Genomic DNA, 25,806 nt, shown 5'->3' with positions numbered 1-25,806 from the left:
AAAAAATGGGTTGCCATGAAATCTCCAAGATTTTCCGTAATTATTATTTTTTAACACATTTAAGAAAAAACGGTTTTGATAGTATTTAAAAGGATTATGAATTATCTCTAGAATGATTCAAATGTGTTATGAGTGTTATAATGATGGACTGGTGTTTTTAAAATTAAGTTATGCATAAGAAAAGTTATGTAAGTACCAAGATTAAATGCTCTGTTTGTGAGAATTGCAATAGCTGTAATATTGAAGCCTCGTTTCAGCATTTAATTTAACAAAAAAAGATATATTTAGATTGTGTTCTATTTTCAGTGGAAATCAATTTCGATAAAAAAAAAATTTAATTTTAACTCAAAAAATATCAATTTCATCAGAAATTTGAGATTTATTTAAGAAATAATTTGATAGATCTGGATTCTGGGTGTAAAGCGAATTGATAATACTGATGATACTGTTTATATGAGTAAGTGTAGAATTTTTTATAGAAATAAAAACTTTTAAAAATGAATGCATTTTTATTGCATTGGCATGTTTACAATTGTAATTGATAAATACAGTAAATCTAAAAAAAATAATTGATAGATCTAATAAATGAGATAAATACATTTAAAAAATACTACATAGCTAATTAATTATGAGATTTCTTTATCTCTTTTAGGATTTCACATTTAAAAAAGAAAATGCATCATGTCCGGTACTTTTGTGCTTCCTGTAGAGTTTAAAGAGTACTTTTTGAACGACGTAGTACTAAATTTAAAGAATACATAAGCTCAAGACATTTTCTTTTTGTCAAAAATTAATTATAAATAAATTAAAATTAAGATAAAAAAGGTATTAAAAATTATTTTACTTCAAACATTTATTTTACAAGCCAGTTTGCTTATACTACAAATTCAAATTTAGTTTTTTTATCAATGAAGTACATTATTAATACAATATTTTCGTTAAAAATTTAATGTGTTGCAAGAAAATGTAAACGTATAATTTTTAAATTGTAGCTCTTTAATATTTTTGATTTAAGTTTTTTTACGCTTTAAGATTCAAAGTACTTCACAAACGTTAGTTTTTAATTTATAAAACCATTCACACATAATAACAGGGGTACAATACATGTTTTATTAAAAGAAATATATTTTCTTTATTCGGATTTTCTAGATTTCAAGTTTGTTATCGTAGCTGCAGACAACACACGGTACAACTTTGTCCCCGTTACAATTCTCGCAATTCATCCAAACAGGATTCAACTTGGAAACTGATTTTCCACCTTCGTTCATCACAAGAGTTGAGAAAACCTCTTTATTCAGACATAGAAAATCAGAATCAACTGTTGATCCACTATCAGCCATTGTCAAACCAGCATACTCTTTCCTCCAATGCTTTGGGCAAGATGTTAGAGCATGAAATGTTTTCAAATCCCTCACATCAGAAAGCATACACGCAGCACACGGAATTGGTCCAGATTTATCAGGCTCAATGAGAGTACGGAACTCTACAGAATCGATTGTAGCTGGTTTCGGCTGCATAGGAATAGGATTCGATATAGCAGGTTGAGAGTGTGGTAAGCATTTGTAATCTTTACCTCCTCCCCAAGCTTTGTCCAAAGAGCCAGCAGCTTGTCCTGAGTACATAAGTTCTACTTTCTGTCCACCCGATGAATTGCAAGTTTTTTGTCCCCAATTTATATAAACAGTTCCACTTCCTTCCGGCTTCTGCCAAACTAAAATATTTAAAAAAAAAACAGAAACAAGAAGGTAAATAATTACATGCAAGTGTCCTGAACTGTGGTTTAAAAATGTTACCTGTTGGTCTGGTAAATCATTACAAATAAGATTTACTCAGATAGCTGTGACCGAAAACCAGCTTGGTGCCACAAGAATGTGAACAACACTCATTTGAAACTAATCGATAATGGCTTTAACATAACTATATTGACAAAAACAATTTTCGATACAGATGACTCGAATTATAATTGGTCTAGGCTCAGTAAACGCATTGCTTATTAACCATTACTCGTTACTAAACTAATGCTTCTTTCTTCTGCTAGATACGGTTCTAAAATGACATTACTTTTCCACTCTCATATGTGCTTGGAAACAACTGTTTTGGCCCAATTACCTGAGTAAAACTTGTTGCAAATTGAATACATAGACCAATTTCGAAAGGGTCTCGTAGGCCAATGCACAAGGTTTGTAAATGACTTTTTGGGACACCCTGTATATACCTATAGATATGTTATATTAGTATATATAACACATCTATAGGGCGATTATAATTAACTTTAACCACAAATGACCTCTGAACAAGCGTAACATTACATTAAGCGGCGTAGAATGAAGACCTTTTAAGATACGTACTAAAGAGTAGTGTTATAAACAATTATCTGACTCTCAGTTTCAGGTTACAGTTATAGAATTTTGAAAAATTTTCAAGTAGCAACAACAAATTTTCTCATCAAAACGTCCCGTGGACCCCAGCAAATAAATTTTAAAAAATGGTGTGGTTAGAAAGCTATTTTTAACAAGAATAGTGGCAACAGAGACCATTATATCTCCTTCTTTTCTGCTGTCCTCAGAGAGCTGAAATTAATTGGCCCGTCGAAAATTTATAAAACACGATTTCCGTCATGTCCAAAATCGCACCATTTACTGTTAAACCATTCGTCTAAGCATCCTCTCTTATGTCGGCAAAGTTATTTCACAATCACCCTTTATATATATATTCAACATATGGGCATGCATGGATATTTAAAACAGCTATGATATTTCCGGTTAGTTGGATTAATAACTATATTTTTTCACATCAATAAGAAGACATTACTCTCGAAATGAATCGGAGATGTGAATCGAAATGAATCGGAGAATCATACTTTGTCCGTTTCTCATTTGAAATTCTATAGAATGCCTAGGAAATGTGAAAAAATATTAATCTTTTGTGAATATGAATTATTGACGGCTAGCTTTAGGTATTACAAGTATATACAATTCCTTGGAATTCTATACAGCCAGATTTCAAACTTTACTAGTAACATATATATTTCTAAAATATGACATCCAGTTTAGGAACTTGGAACTCAAAATTACATAATATGCCAACATTACCACACTATGTAATTTCAAGTCAATTTTTTTTTAACATATGATGCTTAACACACTTAAACTAGATCATAAGCTACTAGATCTTTGGGTTCACGCAAAGTAGCAAATCTTTACAGTGGTTTTTGGATAGTCAGAATTACTTGTCTGAAGTTTCAAACAATGGCAATTCTATTTCTCATTGTTATATCGAATGTCTAAAGATTTTTTTTTTTAATATTTTTTCTGTTACAATTTTTAAAAAAAAAATTTAAAAAGAGCGCATATCAATTTTTATAGAATTGATTTTGGGTAGTCATTTTATTCTTGCATGCAGCTTAACACGCAGAATAAAAACCATTAATTTCTCTAGTCATAATCTATTCGTCTGATGACCTGATAATAGTTAGACCAAAAATGAGGAATAAATATAGTTTGACATAATTACATTATTCTAGCTAACACAGTGCAGGCTCCCGGCCTTAGCCCCTTTTTTAACGAAAACATTTGTACAAAGCAGCATCTCATTCTGAATTGTTAATTAATTTTGTTGATTTATTAGTTGATTTCATTGCTTTGTACTCCTTTGTAAACTTTTGGGGCACTTCTATATTTTGTAGCATAAATAACATAGTACATCTTTTTTTACACTCTTTGCAACAGAATAGGCATTTCAAGGTTAGGCGATTTCCCCACTCTCCACAATTTTCCTTTCCTCGTTACCATGGCTTCGGCAAATCTTAGTTTTTTCCCGTACCAGAACCTCCTAACTTTTTTTGAAACGTACTGACATGGAGAAAAAAGCATGACTTGCCAAAATTATTGTAGCGATAAGTAACCTTGAGACATTTGTTCTAGTTACAAAGATTATAGCAAAAGTAGAAATCATGATGGTCAAACTAAAATTCACTAGAAATAATAGGAGAAAACAAATAAAATTAAAAAAAAAATTTCTTTCTTTTCTTGGAAGAGCAAAAGCAACTAATTTCAATAATAAGTAATTAATTTATTATTCTCTGAAATCATGCAGTACGAAGAGTGTTTTACATTTTGAGTCTTATATGTAGCTGAAATTAGCCTTTACTTAATTAAAATTGAAAAAAGAAAGAAACTGTGAGATCATCTAAAACAAATAAATCGACTTCGATAAGCAAAAATGTTCGAGTAAAAGAGGTTTGGATAATCGAAGCTCAACTGAAATTGTAGACATATTTCCAAATATGAAAACAAAAGTACTTTATTTCTTCCCAATAACATTTGAATTTTGACAAATGAAACATAAGCACATTCAAGCCAGTTGTATTTCAGGGGGAAAAGTTTTTGGAAACTTTAAAATTGCTGTTAGATATCGATCTCTGTCATGTTATTAATGAACAATAACATTCAAATTCTTGTCAATTGTATTAATAGTGTACAAAGTACGCGGAAACACGTGTGTCGTGTGTGGAATATGAAAATATTTTTGAAAAAAAAAAATTTTTCTTTTTTCATTCAGTAAATTTCTTTATCTGACCTCGAATGTGACCAATTTTTTTTTCAAAAAGACGAATGAAAATTTAATATAATAATCTTAATAAAATTATTATTGGTTTTTAAAAATATATGTTATTAAATATTATTCAGAATTGAAGTGTTGAAAAATAAACAGCAAAGAGAAAAAACTCACTAATTGGCTCCTCGGTCTGAAATATAAAGAAAAAAATAAAAGATTAAAAAGAGTGATGTAAGTACAGACTGATTATAAATTTTTATACATATAATTGACAATTAAGAGATTAATTTGAATTAGTTTAAGGAAGCTGACTAGTATCTGATTTGCCCCAAATCCTGTTCTTGTACTAGTCAGATACCTTAGTACATTTTCACAGACGGTTTGACTAACGAGAAACGGTCATGGATAGCTTGTAATCTCCTGTACTTCATGGTAAAGAAGTGGTGAGTAATATGACAACATGGCACATGACAACATTACAAAACATGACACGTTATATTACGTAACAAGCACTATAAAATTACAAAGCGTTTGATACACATAGAAAATTAAGACAGGGCATTCAACCTTAAAAAGAGTTGAATAGCTTTTTTTTAGTATGAAAACTGATTGCTTTATAAATTCCTTTTTTAAAGTAAAACAACTCCAATCGCAAGGGATACTACTATGACTGGTTGCATGAAGTAATTTTATGAGAAAATCAAACTTTATATTGCAGTAAGGGGATTTCATATGTTTATATACTCTATTATAGTTTAATTTTATTTTTGCATTTGTTTTTTCCCACAGATAGTCCCACGGTTTACCAACATCATTTTTTAAAATAAAAATATTTTTTTCTATTGATGTGGAAATATTTGAAAGTCTCTGCCACATAAAATGTGTCTCAGTGATTATACTAAATTAAATATTTAATTTTGATGTTTGGCTATCTATAAGAATTAGTTATTTTTCTTCTAAATTAAGTTCCACACACACAAACAAAGCATTAAATTGGCTATAATAAAGCATTTACATTTTGTGCTATGCGATGTGTCTGAAAATCTTCCAAGAACATTGTTTTTTGAGTGTCAATATTTTTCAATAAAAACCATATTTTAAATTCAGGAAGGATATACCAATTGTTTAAGAGTATTCCAAATTCCAATATGTGAGAGTTAGCTTAATTGATGTTTATTTCAAATATTGATAAGATTAACAACAGAACAAATGAAGGTATTTAAGATTTAATTTAATAGCTGAAATTCTGAAAATCTTGTTGGTTTAATTAAAGAATTCAATTGATTCCATGTGAAGTTTAGTGCTATAAAAATAGGATACACCAAACAAAAGACTGTGAAATAGATCAGAATGTAAAGTACTAAAAATTTTTATTACTACCAACCGTATCGTATCATGCATTTGCGCTAAACGATGCCCAAGAAGGTATTAAATTCTTCAATCATTTTTAATTTTTCCTGGAATAAATTACTATTTTGCTTTGAGTTTTTTAATCATTTACATATACAACCTTGCATTTATGTGTGCAAACTTTCGTTTCATTCTGACAACTCTTCCTAGGTGCGCTTATTTTTATAGCAATGAGTGTATTAAATTTAACATTGACTAACTAAGCATCAAAATTCTGGTAATTTTACAGATGCTGCAGTCTTAAAGAAAGATCAAAATATCAAAAATTATATTTTTTTCAGTAGAAATAATTTTTTTTGCATCTTTATAAAGGGCATTGGGTAATCAGCCTCTACCCATATTTAACATGATGCCAAGGTACGAATTAAAAAAAAAAATTTAAAAAATTTTATTCATACAAAGTTCACTTTTATGTTAGTAAGAAATTTAAATGTTTTAAAAAAATAGTATTAAAAACGACAGAAAAATAGCCATGCTATTTAAAAGCCAGTGCTGCTATGTAACTTACAACTTCATGTCTTAGCTTCCAAAACCATCTTTGAAATCTGTTGGGTATATTATTTTTTCCAGTGCCGTATGACTTAAAAGCTTCTTTGAACTGGTCGATCTTACCATTCATAGATTCATCAAGATTGCTAATAGCTAAGTGAAATGCTGTTTGAGCAGCGGTTAAGTTACCGTACATTTGCCGTACCTGAAAGTACAAGTTATGATGTTAAAAACCTTGAATGTTGTAAAAGAAGTAGGAAAATGCTAATTTAAATGCTTAGCTGTATTGAGTAAAAACAAAAATTATGATGAAGTATATTGCTTAAAGGTGATATCAATAAAACTTTATTTGCTGGAGGAAATCACATGACAGTTTTATTACATTGTACATCCTGAGAAAAAACAGTTTAATGTCAAACTTTAATAATGTATCAATTAATACCTTGAACCATAATATCATACAAAGTTACAATCTTAACCTTTTGCGGACGTATTAATTTTATATTTAGTTATCATATTAGTCGGTAATAACATTTGTTGGATGAACATGATGTATGCAAGGAAAAAAATTGCTAAAAAAACATTATTACGGTTAAGCAATATGTAAAACACTATTTTGACTTTTACATTTTATGTCCAAAGCATATCACATAAAATAAAGCATGTTTTTTTTCCATTCTTGCAAGCAGCATAGTTCTTTGCTGTGGTAGCTTCGAGCAGAAATAAGACTATAAAACGGTAAGAAAGCTTAGGCTGGAGAGTGTTAACAACTATAGCAATAGAGTATACTATAGCAATATTATAGTAGTATAGCAAAAAAGGGACTAAGTTTCCACTCTACCAACCGCAGTAATAGAAAAATGAAGTTCTGCATAATTTAATTTGGGAGATAAAATTGTTCTATTTGGCATCTTATTAATGCACCCTATTTTGTTTCAAAACATTTTAAAATTTCTAAAAGTGTATTTGCAAGAATAATCGAAAAGGCAGAACTAGTTTGAAAAATTCAAATTAATTTTGATCGTCTTTGATTTTGTGTTTTGCAATATCGAAACAGGGATTATCATTTTAGGTCTGGTTTCACAACTAAATTGGCATATTTTTTTAACGTCATGAATACGAATCGAACTAGTAAAGTGAGAAAATCCCCAATAGAGCTTTATTATGGAAATCAAAATACAATATCCTTTGAATAAAACAAAACAGCTTGAATTAAGAGGAAATACAAGGTGCAAAAAAAAAAATAATAATAATAATTGTGCTCGATTCAGGTTGTTTTGCTGTATTCATACGTAGTAGAAAGTATATCATATCTTGATTTGGAACAACTCCTTCCTTTGTATTCACTTGAACAAAAAGGAAGGATATATAATTATAGCCATTATTGACGGCATCCTTACAAATTTTAATTGCCTTCTAGCTATCAATCTAGGGATTTGTCCTTTTTAGGACTGAATTTAGACATTAAATTACTTTTTTAAGTAATGATAAATTTTCGAGAAATAATTATTTTTTAAATATACAATTTTAAGTGATCTTTCAAAAGCATCCATATTAGTTTCAAACATTTTTTAAAGAAATAAAATGTTACATCACCAGTTCATCTTGCTCATCAGTGGATACTAGCCTTTTACTTTCCCAGGGATAAAACTCGCGTACAACGGTTCTTATATCATCATACTTTGTTTCAACATCATTTAATAGACCCATTATAGCCCTGAAATTAAAAAAGAATAATAATTTTATTTGCAAAAATAACATGCCATTTTTATAGTCTAACGCTTTTTCCGAAGTAAAAAAAAGTACAATTTTCATTCGTATTCATGCTTCTGAAAGCCTGTAAATCTGTCTGTTCAACGCAAGAATAGAATCGACCTACATGCATAGAATTTATTTCGGTGCAATTGCACCGAATTAAATTCTCTGCATGTCCATGCCATTGTGCTGAACAATCATTGGCGTTGAGTTTTTTCACTTATTTTTTCTTTCTTTGTTTTCAGTTTCTATGTAACCCCTATTTAAACTAATGGACTTATTATTTACTATAGACTCCTATTTCAACCTAAGCCTTTAATCATCTTCACACGATGGACGAGCAGTTAACAACAGTTCAGAGAATTGATTACATCAACAAAAAATGACATTAATCTCGTCCAATACCTAAGCAATATAGTTGTCCAATATTTAAGTAAGTGAATTGGCTTGAAATTTTCTGCTCCCCATGGGTAATGCGGAACTTAACTGTCGGAAGCTTGTGGGTTTTTGGAACAAGTCTGTTTCATTAATGAAAGATTTTCTACGAAGATGATTATAAAGGAAGTGAAAGAGGTAATACTCTGATTGTCTGATTGTTAAAGGTCAGGTGTAAGGAGGACGGCACAATGTAGCCCAAGTAGTTGTATGGTTTCCACCCGAGAAACATGCGTCCGGGCATTGTCGTGAAAGAAGAGTACAACTTTGCGATTCACACTAGTGCTGGTTCCTACTGCAGCAATGCCTATTGCACACGTTCCATTTGCTGCTGGTACATGTCCGTCAGTGACCGTTTTACTCGTTCATAACAGCTCATATTGAATCACTTGACGACTAGTCCATCAGGCATAAAGCATAATCTTGCGTAGGTGCATAGGTGGTCTTACGCTGTGAGGGACAGTATTCTGAGGTGACATTTAATGCTTTTAATGTTTTGAAACGCTTGGCATATTCGGAGACTTAATGTAGCTGCTGATGAGACTATTCTGAAGTCGTTAAAGCAAATATATTGATCAATATATAATCTCAATAATAAACGTAATTTGGCTTTTTTTCATCGCTAATTTTGGTTTCATGACTTAGTGAATTTTGTCATATATCTGACTTATTAAAATCTCGAACTCAGGTGGGATCGGGCATAAAAAAATCCTACCAAACATGGACGTGGATTTGACTATTTTATTCAAGAAGAAGAGAGTCTAATAGAGTAGACCTAAAATTTACATCGATTAAGCTAGTAAAAGTGCTTTTGCTTACAGGCATGCATGAAAAGTTCTTACCTGTTTGGCATGTATTCAATATAATCAGTTCTAAGAGACGTTAAAGGAAAAAGCTCTGCTTTAATAACTTTTCCTTTGCCATCATTGATTGCAGCGATATCTTTTGGATAATTTTCTACAAGCTCCATCAATTCCTCCGCAGATTCAGGTGATTTAGATGGGGTTTTTGTTGCTAAAACTTCGATATCTATGTTATACATACCAGCTAAATCTTTTTTTAACTTGTCAAAACTACCTGTAATATAACTATTCTATTATAACTTATAAAATTATCATAAATCAGCTGCAAAATAATATTTCCACACATGCTCAAATTCTGTATGAATGATTATTGTAAATTTATATTTACACATGATCATTGTATTGCATATTTATACAAATAATTTATCTTTCCTAATACGGGTGTCGGGTTTCAAATCGGAAAAATGTTTTGCTTCTCTGCAGATATTTTGAGGACTCTTTCGGTCTATTCTTCGTCAAAATGCACAAGTTTAAAAACGTTATGTATAACAGGGAGTCGCTACAAGGTTGCGACAAACTTCTAGGAAAGTTTGCATTCACCATCATGATTGAAGGACATCGGATATACCGGAAATGTCGTCGTAGGAGGCTAGAACGTGGCTCGATTATGAACTGTTCAAAAGCACCCGATGAATCATAATAGAGGAAGTGCCCCTAGCAGCATATGAAATCGATTGCAGATTTAAAATCAATATCAAAGATCCGTTAAAATCTCAAGCAACAGAAAACAATAGAAAATTTGTTCCCCCGTGTAATTGTAGAAGAATGAATAATGTTTCGATTTTTTTGCTTGATAGAATTTTGCAAATGGTTCTTCTGTAACATTTATTCAAATATCATGCCAGAGCTACAAAGTAGGAAAGTTTTTTAGAAATCGTTTATAAGAAATAGTTTAATTTAATTTTTTAATAAGATTCATCTATGGATCTATGATATCCATAGATGAATCTAGAGAATAAAACATAACTATGCAAATATGGTTTAAATTTTCAGAGTCTCATTAGCCTTTCTAAAAGCCCTTGAAATTCAATTTCAATACTTATTCTTATGAAATTTTAAACTCTAATATACTTAAGAAAAAATCATTTTCTTGATCACAGATATGACACAATATCAGCATAAATTGAAACATCTATATCAAGTCAGTTAGTTCAGTTAGTTAGTACTAAATCTTTCATTTTAATTTTTATGCTTTTTACAACAGAAAACAACATGCCCAGTGTAACGTAAAACAACATGCCAAAGTTTCCAAGACATTCACAAGAGCTAACATAAACAGGATATTTCTTAATGAAATACGTTTACAATTTTATCCACAAATAAAGTATACCAAAATAACTAAAACTTTTATGACAAAGGCCACTTTAAAATAACTATGGTAACTAAAATCATTTGAGTATTTTTTTAAATATATTTATACCGTTTGCATTGAGATCAAAGGTTCCAGTAAGTTGAAGATTAGCCGCAACGGCGGCTTTTATTTTCTGTCTTTCCTCTCTATTGTTAGCTTTGAGCCTCAGAGATGCAATAAGTTCACCACCATATGTTAAACTTCGTACATAATGTGTTACGTCTGGCTCTTTAGGCGATGACATCCATTCCTCTGTTGGTTTTATATGGGAAGGAATAGTTTCTGTTATCTAAAAATACAATTTATTTTTTTCAGCATTTAAAAAAAAAGGACCCTCTGTACTGACTCGGGAGATAAAGTGCTCGCCCCCCAATGAGGTGAGCCATATTTGAATATATATATATATATATATATATATATATATATATATATATATATATATATATATATATATATATATATATATATATATATATATATATATATATATATATATATATATATATATATATATATATATATATATAATTTCGTTTTCATTAAATGTCTTTGGTAAAGAATAGGTGTAGAAATTCTATTTTTGTACTTCAAGGCTGAAAACATACCATTGAATTATAATTAGATTTATATTTCAAAGGAGGAGTTATTTTTAGAATCTTGTTCCTCTTTCACTTCCATATTAGGAAGCATTAAATGATTTTCCACAATGCGTAGAGTTACAAAGGTATGTACGACCTGTTTGCATCAAAATCTGTATAATAATCAATACTGAATGCTCGATCAGAGAGAAGGCTGGCCAGGGTTGTGCAGCGCAACAGGAGAGCAACAGTGCTACAAATTGCAAGTGATCTTAATCAAGGAGCAACTGTGGACGTCTCTGAACGGACTGTTCGTCGCACATTGCGCCGTATAGGGTATGGAAGCAGACGTTCGTAAGCCTCTACTGTCTGCTTTAAATAAGCGCAGACGTCTCCAATTTGCAAAGGAGCACAAACAATGGACAGTAGATGACTGGAAGAGGGTCATGTGGTCCGATGAATCACGATTTCAAATGCATCGCACAGATGGCAGGATGAGAATATGGAGAAAACAGCACGAAGGCATGGACCCCTGCTGCATTGCCACGACACTTCAAGCTGGTGGTGGCGACGTTATGGTATGGGGATTGTTCTCTTGGTATTGTATGGATCCTTTAATTCCTGAACCACAACGCCCTAATGCCCAAGGGTATTTAAGTATCATCGCAGATCAAGTACATCCGTTTATGTCAATGTTGTACTCTGGCGGGGATGGATACTTCCAGCAGGACAACGCTCCTTGTCATAAAGCTGGCATTGTCCTCAGATGGTTCGAAGAGCTTGACGGAGAATTTAACTTGATTCGTTGGCCAGCACAATCCCCAGATCTCAATCCAATTGAGAATTTGTGGGATGAAATTGAACGGGCACTCAGACAGATGGATCCAGTACCATCAAATTTGCAGGAATTGGCAAGTGCAGTTCAGCGAGCATGGTCTGGCATACCTTCTACCACCCACCAACATCTCATAGAATCCATGTCCAGACGAATTAAGGCAGTAATACGCGCAAAAGGTGGCCCAACAGCGTACTGAAGGGGTGATCATAATAATTTGGCCACTCAGTGTATATATACACTATCTAGCCATTAATGACCGGGCACTGTGAACTTCAGTGGTGGAGGAATTATGGTGTGGTCCTGTTTCTCATGGTTTGGCCTTGGACCCTTGGTGTTAGTGCGTCGAACCCTGAACGCAGAAGGGTATAGAGACATCCTGGACAATTCGGTGCTTCGCACCCTGTGGCAACAGTTCGGTAATGGCCCGTTTGTGTTTCAACACGATAACGCTGCCATCCATAAAGCACATGCCATCACGGACTGGTTTGATGAAATGGGGGTGCAAGAGCTTGACTGGCCATCCCAAAGTCCCGACATCAATCCAATTGAGCATCTCTGGGATGAGTTGGAGCGCCGATTGAGGGCCAGACCACAACGCCCCAAAACCACCACTCAGCTCTTCGCCATGTTTCAGGAGGAATGGCGGGCAATACCTGCCGCCGTGTACCAACACCTAGTGGATAGCCTTCCTAGAAGGGTTAAAGCTGTGATTCGGGAGCGTGGCGGCCCTACGCCCTACTGACTTGATACTAGCACCTCATGTATCCGAAATGAGGGTTGTCCGGTCATTAATGGCCAGATAGTGTATATATATATATATATATATATATATATATATATATATATATATATATATATATATATATATATATATATATATATATATATAGTAAACTGTAGTAAATTATCAGCGGACCTAACAATAGGTTCTCTATGAACGATGTGGTTCATGATGTCCATCTGTGAGACATTATTCAGTAGTAATGTTGTAAATATTGATTACAATAGTATTTTATCTGCTTTATAAATTATTTACTAAGTAAGTATGTCGTGTATCCCTGCAACAAAATTCCCTTACAGCGAATTTTTTAACTCCCCATTAAATTTTAGTCGGAACTTCTCTCGGACCGTTATCTCCATATAACGAACTGATTGTCTCTTAGCAACAATTTTTTTATATGTTTACAATTTCACCTTTTATCATTTTTGGAATTTTTTAGACTTCAATTATTTGATTTTGTTATTTTTGAAGAAGGTAGCAATTATAAGTCAGATCTTCTGTGCAACCAATTCGCTCTCCCATGTGTCTATTTTTGTGCAGCCTGACGCCTTATTCATTCAAACAAAGAAAATTATTTTAAACACTTCCTTTAATAATGTATATTATTTCATTTCTAATTAAAAATAGCAATTATGTTTTTTATAAACTTATCACATATACTAAAAAAATTTTATTCATCAAAATATTTTAAAAAACCGCAAAAATACGAAATTTTGGTAAACTATAAACGAACTACCAATTTATCATCTGTTCATTAAAATTGTACGAAATATCATAAGTTCGGACTGGACCACTGAAAAGTTCAATACAACCGACTCTATCCCACGTACTTTACAGCCGGGTTAGACTTGGAAAATTATGAAGATTACAATAATAAAATGACAATATAGGAAGAGATAGGACTTTTTGGTATTTATTTGAATTTTTAAGAAATATTTAGAAAATTATTTTGTAAATGTAGAAGTGTTTAGTTCATGTGATGTTTCATATTTTACAATAAAGTTTGAAACTTTCAGAGGTTTTAGAGATCGACAATAAATTACGAAAGGAGGTTTTAGAGATCGACAAAAAATTACGAATTTTTAAAAAATATTTAGAAAACTGTTTTGTAAATGTAGAAGTGTTTAATTCATGTGATGTTTCATACCTTACAATAAAGTTTGAAACTTTCAGAGGTTTTAGAGATCGGCAATAAATTACGAAAGGAGGTTTTAGAGATCGACAATAAAATACGAATTTTTAGAAAATATTTAGAAAATTATTTTGTAAATGTGGAAGCGTTTAGTCATGTGATGTTTCATACTTTACAATAAAGTTTGAAACTTTCAGAGGTTTTAGAGATCTGCAATAAATTACGAAAGGAGGTTTTAGAGATCGACAATAAATTCCGAATTTTTAATAAATATTTAGAAAATTATTTTGTAAATGTCGAAGTGTTTAATTCATGTGATGTTTCATACCTTACAATAAAGTTTGAAACTTTCAGAGGTTTTAGAGATCGGCAATAAATTACGAAAGGAGGTTTTAGAGATCGACAATAAAATACGAATTTTTAGAAAATATTTAGAAAATTATTTTGTAAATGTCGAAGTGTTTAGTTCATGTGATGTTTCATACTTTACAATAAAGTTTGAAACTTTCAGAGGTTTTAGAAATCTGCAATAAATTACGAATTTTTAATAAATATTTAGAAAACTGTTTTGTAAATGTCGAAGTGTTTAGTTCATGTGATGTTTCATACCTTACAATAAAGTTTGAAACTTTCAGAGGTTTTAGAAATCTACAATAAATTACGAAAGGAAACAAGTATTTTTGAACACATTACGCCAGAAAATCGAGCTTGTAACTTGCATCAATTACTTTGGTTGTTATTTTCAATACAATAAAATTACATAAAAGTTCATAAACCTATCTTAAATTTTTATGGAGTTAGGAACATTTTTATTGAAAACTCATTTTTTTGTCTAATGATTTTTTGCTTTATCTGTAAAAATATTTAATAAAATTAAAGAAAAGTTTTGGAGCAATTCGAAATTAGTCATAAAAATATTTTTGTTTTGAAATTTGAAAAAAAAAATTTAAAAAATTATTAAGATTTCAGTATTTAAAGTAGTTCTTTTGTACATGAGTGGAAAAAATTTAAAACTATTTTCTCATAATTTTGTAGTGAATCATATTTGTCAACTAACTGAAAAACTCTGACTTAAATATCTTAACATAAAAAGTTTCAAGCAATTTTCTAAGTAGTTTTTGTACTTTTTAAGAGACAGCTCAAAATAATCAGGAGTTTTTCACAAATTTGACTCTGTAGTATTGAAAATTACACTATCTTATAATAACCAGACATCAAAGACAAAGTTAAACATGTGAATAACCCTTATCGTTTTTAGCTTTCTTTTGAAAAATACAAAGACTACTAAGAAAATTGCTTCAAACTTTTTGTATTTTTGAGATATTTAAACCAAATTTTTTTCCATTAGTTATAATAAAATACGATTAACTATTAAATTAAAAAAAAATTATTTTTTTCTGCACATGTGCAGTACAGAAGGATTACTTTAAATACTCATATCTTGCACAAATTTTTTTTCAAATTTTAAAGCATTAATTTTTAAATAATTTTAAATTACTCCAAAAAAAATTTTAATTTTACTGAATATTTTTAAAATTATAGCAAACAAATATAAGAGAAACAAAAATAGTTTTTTATAAAAATGTTTATATCCCCATAAATATTTAAGATAGATTTACGAAGTTTTGTGTAGTTATTGCAAGTAATAACCAAAGAAATTGATGCAAGTTGCAAGTTTATTGCTTGATTTTCTGGTAGAGTTTGTTCAAAAATACTTGTTTTATTTCGTAATTTATTGTCGGTCCCTAAAGCCCCTGAGAGCTTTAAATCTCATTGCTAAGTATGAAATATCGCATGAATTAAATGCTTCTAAAATTACAAAGTAGTCATCTAAGTATTTTTTAAGAAATTCAGAAAAATATTAAAAACTGAAAGTGTCTCTTCCATTATAGTAGGGTATGGTGTAGATATTCATTTCAATTTAAGGAGAAAAATTCCCCTAAACCTACCATATTGTTTCAAATGTTAATGTTTTAGAATTTATCTCTTCTCTAGCTCCTCGGAAGAAATTCAACAATTAAAATAATTACCAAAAGCTCTCTCTAGAAAGTTTAAAAGATTTACTGCAAGAGGGTTTCATGACCCCCATCCCCTCACTCACTATTGGTCAAAATTGATCAGAGGATATTTGGAGAAAGAAAGGGAAATAAGAACTGGAATATCTAACATAGTAAAAATGATCAAGGTTTCTCAAATACAATAGCTAAGACCTGTATTTCGATGTTGCGATGAAAATGCTGTTAAAAAAATAATCTTTTAAGCACCAGAAGGAGAAAGAAAAATAGGAAGACCTAAAACAAGATAGTTAGATAGAATCAAGAACTAGTAAAAGGACTTGGGAGTTAATAGATGGAAAAATAAAGCATCGAATAGATCTAGATGGGGTAAACTAACTGAGACTGTAACCAGCTGTAGTGCCTGAGATGAGGAAGAAGTCCTAAAAGTAATGGAAAGTAATAAACACAGGGTGAAATAAAGAAAATAAGTTTAGAGTTAAAAAGGTAAGTTAATGAAGAAAAGTTTAATCGTTTATGAGAACAGTTAAATGCTAACATTTTGTTATCTATGCCAATAATGCTTGTTAAATTTTGGTTATAGGTACAAATTGAAAGAAAAAAAAAGAGTTTTGTACTAAAAAACTAAATTAATGAAGAAAACGTTGACTTCCATCAATAGGATTATGCCGAATGGTACTGGAATTAGTTATTTTGATGGGATGAATTTCTAAAGACATGTTTTGCTTAATCTTGTAACACAAAGCAACCAGGAAAGGCAATAAATAATAATAAATAAGAAAATTGATATGTTTTAGCTTAATTCATTATGTCGATAGATATTTTTCCGTTTTGTGCGTGATTTCGTTGCGTCGATCAATACCGATTTTTTTTATTATTTACTTTTTTTACCCTGCTGGTAATTAAATAAACCAACAAAGGTGATTATAGTAGCTAAAAGCCACTATATCTCAAAAGTAAAATTGCTCCAAAAAAAAACGAATGATTAATTCAATTTTTTTTTAATTTCACTATTATCTAATATAAAAATGAATGTAATATAAATGAATTAAAATAAAAAATTAACTGTAAAAAATGAACCTTCAAATTTACATACATTCTGTAATCAAATCATGGATAGATCTGAGACCAAGTTTACCGTTTCATGCTGTACTCTAACAAGCAGCTCCACAAAATTCTGCCTGTTGGCTGTATTTTTCAAATAAGACCATGTACCTTGCACATCAATGTCCCCTTTCTTGATACGCAATGAAACAGAACCACTGATATCCAAGAACTCCCTGGCTTGTGTAGAAGTTTCAACTAGCTTGTACTGGGACCGCGTAAAACTTCTATCAATCACCTACATCATGCGTTGGAAAAAAATAAATATATTTCTTCAATATTTTAACCAATTTAACCGTTACTTGATTAAAAGGATTTCATTCGCTTCAAAAATATGCAGATTGGAAATAACACCCGACGTGTTTCAAGCGCTCAAAAATAGAAACCCATTTTCAAGACGTTCATTCACGTCTGACAAGTCTTGAAGATTGACGACTATTTTTGAGTGCTTGAAACATGTCGATTGTTATTTCCAATCTGTATATTTTCGAAGCGAATGGAGATTTTTAACCAAATAATGTCTCACCTCTTCAATTTATTAGGATTATTTATTTAATAATTAATTGGCAGTTATTTATTTAATCAACTATTATTTAATCAATTAATTGGTTTATCATATGTTATAATATAACAATAATTATAATAATTAATGATAATAATCCGAAGGTTAATTAATTTAACCGTTGTTTACATTATAATATAACTTTGTCGTTTGGGCAAGAAAGTTAAAGATATAGAATGCGACGAAAACAAAGCTCAAATTTGAAAATAAATAGAATTAAAAATATTTCGCATATTGAAAAAATTTAAATTGAATTATATCGACAGAATACAATTGAATTATGTCTCTAATCTACTGTGGAAGAAACAAATTTCACATTTTTTTTTTTTTTTACTGAAATTTTTTGTTGCATTGAGAAGGGCGTTAAGTTTTAGGTTATAAAATTCATTTATAGTGAAAGCTGTTAATTTGAACACCAAGTTGATCTTCTATCTAAGTTCATCATAATTATGAAATACCAAACTGGTTAAAACAATTTAATTAACCCTTTATAAGTTGACCACTAGTCTAAGTGAATCATCAAATTGTTGTCTCATAAGCGGCTAACTTACACAGGTTTCTCTGCGAGATAAAATTACCAAAGCAACAAACTATTCATATGCTCGTAGCATTCTAAATTTAACACGAATTGGCTTGTGAGAAAGTTATTGGAAACTAAGATATCACATCGCATATTATTAAAATTGTATCTTGGTCTCAAACAAAAGAAAAAGTTGTTGTTGTTGTTGTTGTTTCTAATGCCACTTGCCACACGGGCAAGCCTGCTTGGCGAACCGAGCAGATTTAAGGCAGAGAGTGCGTTTCTTGTTTTTCAGTGGTGCCATACTATGGCCAAGAATTTGTCTTCAGTCACACACACACGTCACAGCCCGTTTTATGGGGCGGATCCATTCACACATCCATTCATTCATCCATACATCTTAATTTTGACCTGAATCAGAGAACGATCGATCTCCAATCCAGTACCCCCAGAGGTATTGATTTGTTACGGGAACATGGAGGACTTTGCGACTCGACAGATCCAACTTGCATCAGTCACCATTTACTACACAGGAACAAGTTAAAATGATTTACGACTACATAATTACATATATCGCCTTGCTTCTTAAGTTCTTTAGAGTTTAAAAAAAGAAAGAGAATTTTTGCATTGTAGTAAAATAATATAGAACAAATTGTGCATAAAACATTAATAATTAAACAATCAGCATGGAACAAAGACTAATTTTCCTGAATAACTTAAGATCTAATGACCGGATCTTCACGTGCTAAGACTCAATTGTTATTCGAACAGGTGATCTCAGATGTATTAATAAATTAGTGCAAACAATATTTTAAGTTACGAAATCAGACGCAAAAACGTTCTTTCTCTGAAAAAACATGTTTTTTTTCCGATTGATTTGGATTTTATGATCTTCAAAATGTAGGGGTAGTCACAATCTGGGAAATGTGGTCCCAATAACTTGATCAGGAGAGCAAATAGTTCCTGAAAAATCCAATTTTAAATATACGACTTTTTTAAAATTTGATTTCTCTGAAACTATTGGACTGATTTCGTTCAAACTTTGTATTTTATCTCATAAAATTATGTAAAAATTTGTTTACCTTAGAATTCGAAATGTTTTCGACTATGATTAAATTTTAAAAAAAAGTGTCACCGAAGTCAAGCATCACTGGCTGTGGTCCGTGTGCGGTTGGGTGACCACTTGGATCAGTCTGCGTAGGAATCAAGGGTGTGCTGCATTGATCTTCGTTAAACTGTTCTACCGTGCAGTGCTTGACTTCGCATGCAGGTCGTCGGGCTACCGAAGCGGGAGTGCCATCATCTCTGCAGAGGATCAAAATTGTGATGGCGTATCTTCGGATCATCCTCAGGGATGTTTCCCAGACCGTCACCAATAGCAGATTGTGCAGATATAGTGCGACGTAAATGAACTACAACAACAGCAAATAAAATAATTATTGAAAAATATTTTTTGCGAAGAATCATCCTTGGATAAACAAATTTTATAAATATGCGCAAAAATGTTTCGATTCGCTTAAAAAATTTTCGAGATATGACGAAATACGCGAAAAGTAAAATTAACATTAAGGAGTACAGAATTCGGACCGCCCTCCAGCCCGAACTATAGGGACCAAATTTCACATGAGAATGTGGCTAACCCCTATATTTTGAGGGTTGAAAATCTAATTTCCTCGAAAAAAAAGTCATGTTTACAAAGGAAAAAAAACAATTTTGTATTTGATTTCGTGACTTAAAATATCGTCTGTACTAATTAATCAGCTTATTGCTAATTAATTAGTTTTTTAAGCACTGTACATCTATTATATTCCCGTATTTCACCTCATTCTGTGTGGTTAATTTATAGTACTTTTTATAGTACTGAAACGGTTGCCTATCTCTTTTAACTTTCCGCTTTTACATTTCGTTACATTTTACATTTCGTTTTGATAATGAGACTTTTCACAATTATTTTCGCTATCTCTCTTTTTTATAGTAAACTTGATGAGGAATATTAAGTACTAAAAGATCCAAAGAGCTGAATTATATCTAATGTTCTGTAACAAGACTCTTGAAATTTGAATAATTTTATTTTAAAAAATAAAATTGCAAAAAAAAAGTGACTGTAATTAGTATAATAGTATGACATGCCTACCTTAATAACTACCGTAAACCGGGGCGAGTCTACCCATTTTAGTTTTATTTAATTTTCACTATTTTTAAATTGCAAATAAAAAAAATTTTTACCGACGGAGGACTTAGTTCAGACTCTAAGGAAGATGGCGCTGTAGTAGTTTGATCCATTTTTATTTATTTGGTGTCTTTTTAACCGACCTGTTCAAACGTCTTTTGAGAGATTTGTATTGAAAATCAGCAAACTTTTAGTTGGTGCTCCGTAAGTATATTATTATTATTACTTTTTTCACTTTGGTTAAGTGATAAACTTATCTAAGACTAAGATTACATTAATTTTATACGAAAAAGAACAAAAAGAATGTAAGTTTTGCTGTGGTAAACAAAAAGCCAGAATTCGCGGGGCGAGTCTACCCATTCGTATTTAGTTTTAATAAAGCATAATAATATAATTTAGAACTTTATTTATATTAAAATTAAGTCATTTTAAATGAATTTGAGTATATTATTTTAATACTGCATTGATGAATTTATCATTAATAAGAAAATTTATAGGTTAAATATAAATGTAAATATAAAATATGTTTATTTTACCTATTTTTTCAATTTTTATATTACTAAATTAACTTTTTTTATTTAATGCAAGTTAAATAAATTATTATTTATTATTACAGATGGTTCGAAATTATATTCGCAAAACAAATGGATTTAAATGTTATAAAAAAATGCCACCTAATTATTTATTAGTTATTTAATTGTAAATTTATATTAATTTTAATTTATTTTTATCAACAATAATCAGAAAAAAATTTTATATTCTAATGTTAATGATTATAAAAACAAAACTGTGATCAAAATGTGATAATCGATCAAATACTCAATTTGTGTTATTTTATGAATAAAAAAATGAAATATATAATAAAGTTATGAATTTTACTTCATAAATATCCTATATAGTAACTAAAATAACAATTTAATAGTAAAATTTGATTATTTACAATGTTAACATTCATTTTAGTAGAATGGGTAGACTCGCCTCATACGAGAGATTTGTCAGCAGTTCTATAAAAATATACAGTAACAGTATTTCAATACAGAAAATATACAGTATTTTCTAAAATCGATTTCACAGCTTTAAAGAGGGATAAATAGCGATTCCGAAACACCTATTAAAAGCCTTTTTTCTTTCATATTTACAAAAGTTTGACCACTTGAAAGTTGACAAACTGAAAAAATGGGTAGACTCGCCCCGGTTTACGGTACATAAAAATCATCACAAAATCTAATAAGAAATCAAAATTATTGTGAAACTATATAATTTTCATAGAACTATAAAATTCTCATACTTGGATCGACCGCGAAGTGGACGTAAATTGTTCTACTCCAAATACAAATTTTTCTGCTAGATACCGTGTGCAAACAGACTGCTCATTACCGTAAAAACACGACTTTTTTAAAATTCGATTTCTCAAAAACTATTCGACTGATTTCGATCAAATTTTGTTTTTCGCCGAGTAAAATTACATTCTTTAAAGTAATCTAAAAACTTATATACCTTACAGATCAAAAATTTCCTGACTTTAGTTAAATAAAATAACAAAATCAATAAATGTTTACTAGAAGTTATTTTTTGCAATGATTTATTTTTAGATAAACGAGTTTTATAATGTTATAAAAGAAATTTTCAATTCGCTTAAAAATTTCTTGAGATATAACGAAATACGCAAAAAGTAAAATAGACATTAAAGGGTCCAAACTTAGGATCGCTCTCCCGACCAAACTATGGGGACCATATTTCCCAGACTTTCATCTACCCCCTATATTTTTGGATGTCAGAAATTTGAATCCATTACAATAAAGGCATGTTTATTCAGAGAAAGTACATTTTTGAGTCTGATTTCATAACTCAGAATATCATCTGATTAGAATATTTGAGGTTACATCCTCGAACCATTATGATTGAATCCTAGAAAGTGAAGATTTGATCATGAAATCAAAAATTATTCAGGATGGTTCATTTTTTTTTCTTTTTTTTTTTTTTTTTTTTTTGCACTTAACATCACAATTTTCAGTATAGTGCGGCTTTGAGGAGAACTCCCCCAGACTAAAAGTCTGGGGCTGTCTGCTGCTATGGTAACAAGCGAGATCACATCTCTAAATGGCGAAATGGAGAAATGAAGATGTCGATTGATTTACTCAAGCTGACCAATGCAAAGGTCAAGACAAAACTATTCACCCCACACCCCTACTCAAAGTGACTTTCCCTCGTAACCATGGTAAACGCCACGACGCGAGACTGATGTCTGGAGGAGTTCTCCTGAAAGCCGCACTATACTTTCTGCTTTGAACCCATTAAGCATTATTTTTCCTTAATTAAAAACATTTAGAAGTACAGAAACATTTAAAAATTCTAGCATAATATATTATCGATCCAAATAATTTATACATGCTTTCAATCGATTACAAGTATTAAGAGATTAATTGTGTACTTTACCTTAGGTTGGTTTATTGCGTTCTGATCAAAAACATTAGCGTTTCCCTTCTCATATTTCGCAAGATTAAAAGTGTCCCCCAAGAACATACCAGTGAGTACAGTAATAATAACAGCAGACATGACTACTTTCCTTAAAAAAGAAAATGTATCCTTATAATGAATATAGAATACGATTATTAAATCAATTAGCTACTTTTGGTTTAAGATGAAACTTTTAAACTTATTGTAACAATATTATTATTATAGATTTATAAACATTTGACATTTATTACAATCTACCTAGATCAAGTATTGGGAGAAATTTGATGCAACTGCAATTTTTTGATGCAGCTAATCCACATTTGGCTTATATGGAAAGGAAAACCACCGAAACCTCCCACTGTTAGCCTGTCTTGCTTTTAAAACGTATTTCTATAAAACTTAAAATTAAAATCAACGGTATTTTATTTCATAACCGACGTTGAACAGCAGACCCAATTCAAGGTTTGCGACTAATAATGCTCAACTCCGTAGCCTTGTAATTTTGTACCCAACTCAGACGACAAGGGAACTCCTTCATCAAGTATTATGACAAACTAGTTTTCGTGAAGGACTTTTTGATGGAACTAATCCGCATGGAACTCCAATGGAACTAATTCGTATCAACCAGCCACCTCTGAGATTCGAACCCAGGTCACCTCATTGGGAGGTGAACGCTCTATTCCCTGAGCCACCACGGCTCAATAAACGGTATTTCAAATAAAAATAATAATAAGATGCGTACTGAAAAGCAAAATTAATGGAGAAATAGTACTGAGTCGTTTAAGAAATTGGTAAAAAATCGCCATACTATTATTGAACTTTGTGAGTCTTGATTTTTTCGCTACAAAAGAAAATCTAACTCAAAGTTGAACACCCAAAAACAGCGGCGTCGGTTACGATTTTTTAATATAGAGGGAAAAGGAGAAACATTATTTATTAAGTAATCAAATACTAAGCACGTGATTAACATTTTGTGATTAATTTTTTATTAATCTTTTCTCGCATGACGTTGTTCTGAGATATACAACATTAAAAGATTTTCCAACATTTTTTTGTCTTGTTTTTTGGTTCAATATGTTTTTCTTTTCCAACATAGCAGAGCTACTTTACTGTTAACTACCATTTTCAACTTAGTTTTTGGGCTCATTTACTTGTAAACAAACTTTTATTTGAGCAAGTTTAAGCTTTTCCTATAGAGATTAGTTAGAAACATAAGCAAAGGGTGTCTTTTCGTTATTTGTTTTATATTTTTGTAGCTTGGGAATTGTTTATCCATAATAAAATGGAATTGATTCATAAAATGGATTTCTTTTATTTATGAAAAATAGAATTGAATTATGGAATGGAAAATTACTGATATTATTTTTCATTCAAACAAATCTTTAAAAAAAAATTCAAAGGATAACGCAAACATGGAGGAAGAACTTTTCTATCTATTCCATGGAAATAATCGTTATTTGTTATATATTTTTGTAGCTTGGTAATTGTTTATCCATAATAAAATGGAATTGATTCATAAAATGGATTTCTTTTATTTATTAAAAATAGAATTCAATTATGGAATGGAAAATTTATGATATTATTCTTCATTCAAACAATTCTTTAAAAAAAAAAATTCAAAGGATTAAGCAGACATGGAGGAAGAACTTTTCTTTTTATTCCATGGAAATAATCAATTAAAAATTCGAAAACATGGGAACTAAAGCTAAAATAAATTAATATTAATCTTCAAATCATATCAAAACTTGATTTTAAATTTTTTTTTTTTTTTTTTTTTTTTTTTTGATAATTGGACAACAATAATAATTTTTAAAATTAATAATCAAATTTTGCCAAATTATTTACTTTTATCTCATAAGTTAAAAAAAAATTGCATGCATGAACGCAGGGCGAAAATAAATAAATGATTGAAAGTAAATAAATGATTAATTGATTGATACTGAAGAAAAAGAGCACACAAAAACACATTTTAAAAAATTAGCTGCAATTAAAGTTAATAATGAAAATGACTTACTTTAAAAAGCAGTCAAGAAATTTATAGGCTTTAATAGCCAAAGACGCGCGAAGGGTTAGGAAACTTTTCTTAATCGGTTTTGTATAATTTTTTTTATCTTTATCTCTGGGAAAAAAGACATCAGTAAGTTATTTTATCCTTTTTGCTTTTACCATATGCAGATAAAAATATTTCTAAAAAATTACTTTTCATTTGAAAAGGCATTTATTCTTCTTATCTAATTTTTTAGGTTGGAGGAAAGAAATTTTTATTTCTTGAAAATTCTGTAAATCTGGTACGTTTGAAGAGACATGAGCTTATTTCGCATTGCATTTTAAATAAATAATATTATATATTTAACACCATATATATATCTACAACACAGTCTGACCCAGTATCTGTTAACCTGATTAAAAACGAAGGATATATCTGAAATTATTTTATTAGTATATTGATTTTTTTTTATGTAAAATTTTCAGCAATGGATCCCAGTAATCTTAGAGGCATTTCATTTGTTTACACTGTTCCAACAAAGAAAATCATCTTTTGGAAAAAAGTAAAAATTAATATTATCTCAAAAAGCTTGATAAAATACAATTAAAATTTTTAAAAATAAATTAAATTACAATTACTATAACTATTTTGATAACTGAATGCCACTTATTAGCCATGACGATATGTAAATCTCATCATGCGCACAGGAAAATATGTCTACTCTCTTTAGTACAATCCTCATTATAACGACCTTTTCTATATAACTACGCATACAAAAAAATCCGTTTACTACTCTATCTGC

At 30.4% G+C, this 25,806-nt stretch overlaps 1 protein-coding gene across 1 annotated transcript; it reads right to left on the bottom strand.

Annotated features, from left to right (window-relative positions):
* Positions 1-1,089: 1,089 nt before the first annotated feature.
* LOC107436749 (uncharacterized) lies at positions 1,090-25,131 on the bottom strand. Its single transcript, XM_087159346.1, has 9 exons — positions 25,032-25,131; positions 22,997-23,126; positions 17,343-17,546; positions 10,930-11,149; positions 9,489-9,723; positions 8,053-8,173; positions 6,476-6,661; positions 4,732-4,747; positions 1,090-1,711 (listed from the first exon to the last, which is right to left on the bottom strand). Exons 2-9 carry the CDS (start codon positions 23,114-23,116, stop codon positions 1,146-1,148), a joined length of 1,668 nt encoding a protein of 555 aa, XP_087015472.1. The 5' UTR covers positions 23,117-23,126; positions 25,032-25,131; the 3' UTR covers positions 1,090-1,145.
* Between the last annotated feature and the right edge of the window lie 675 nt (positions 25,132-25,806).

The sequence above is a fragment of the Parasteatoda tepidariorum genome, chromosome 3, assembly GCF_982258835.1.
Source record: "Parasteatoda tepidariorum strain Cologne lab strain chromosome 3, Ptep-v5.0, whole genome shotgun sequence".
NCBI classification, from domain to species: domain Eukaryota; kingdom Metazoa; phylum Arthropoda; class Arachnida; order Araneae; family Theridiidae; genus Parasteatoda; species Parasteatoda tepidariorum.
This window is presented reverse-complemented; position numbering and strand designations above follow the sequence as displayed.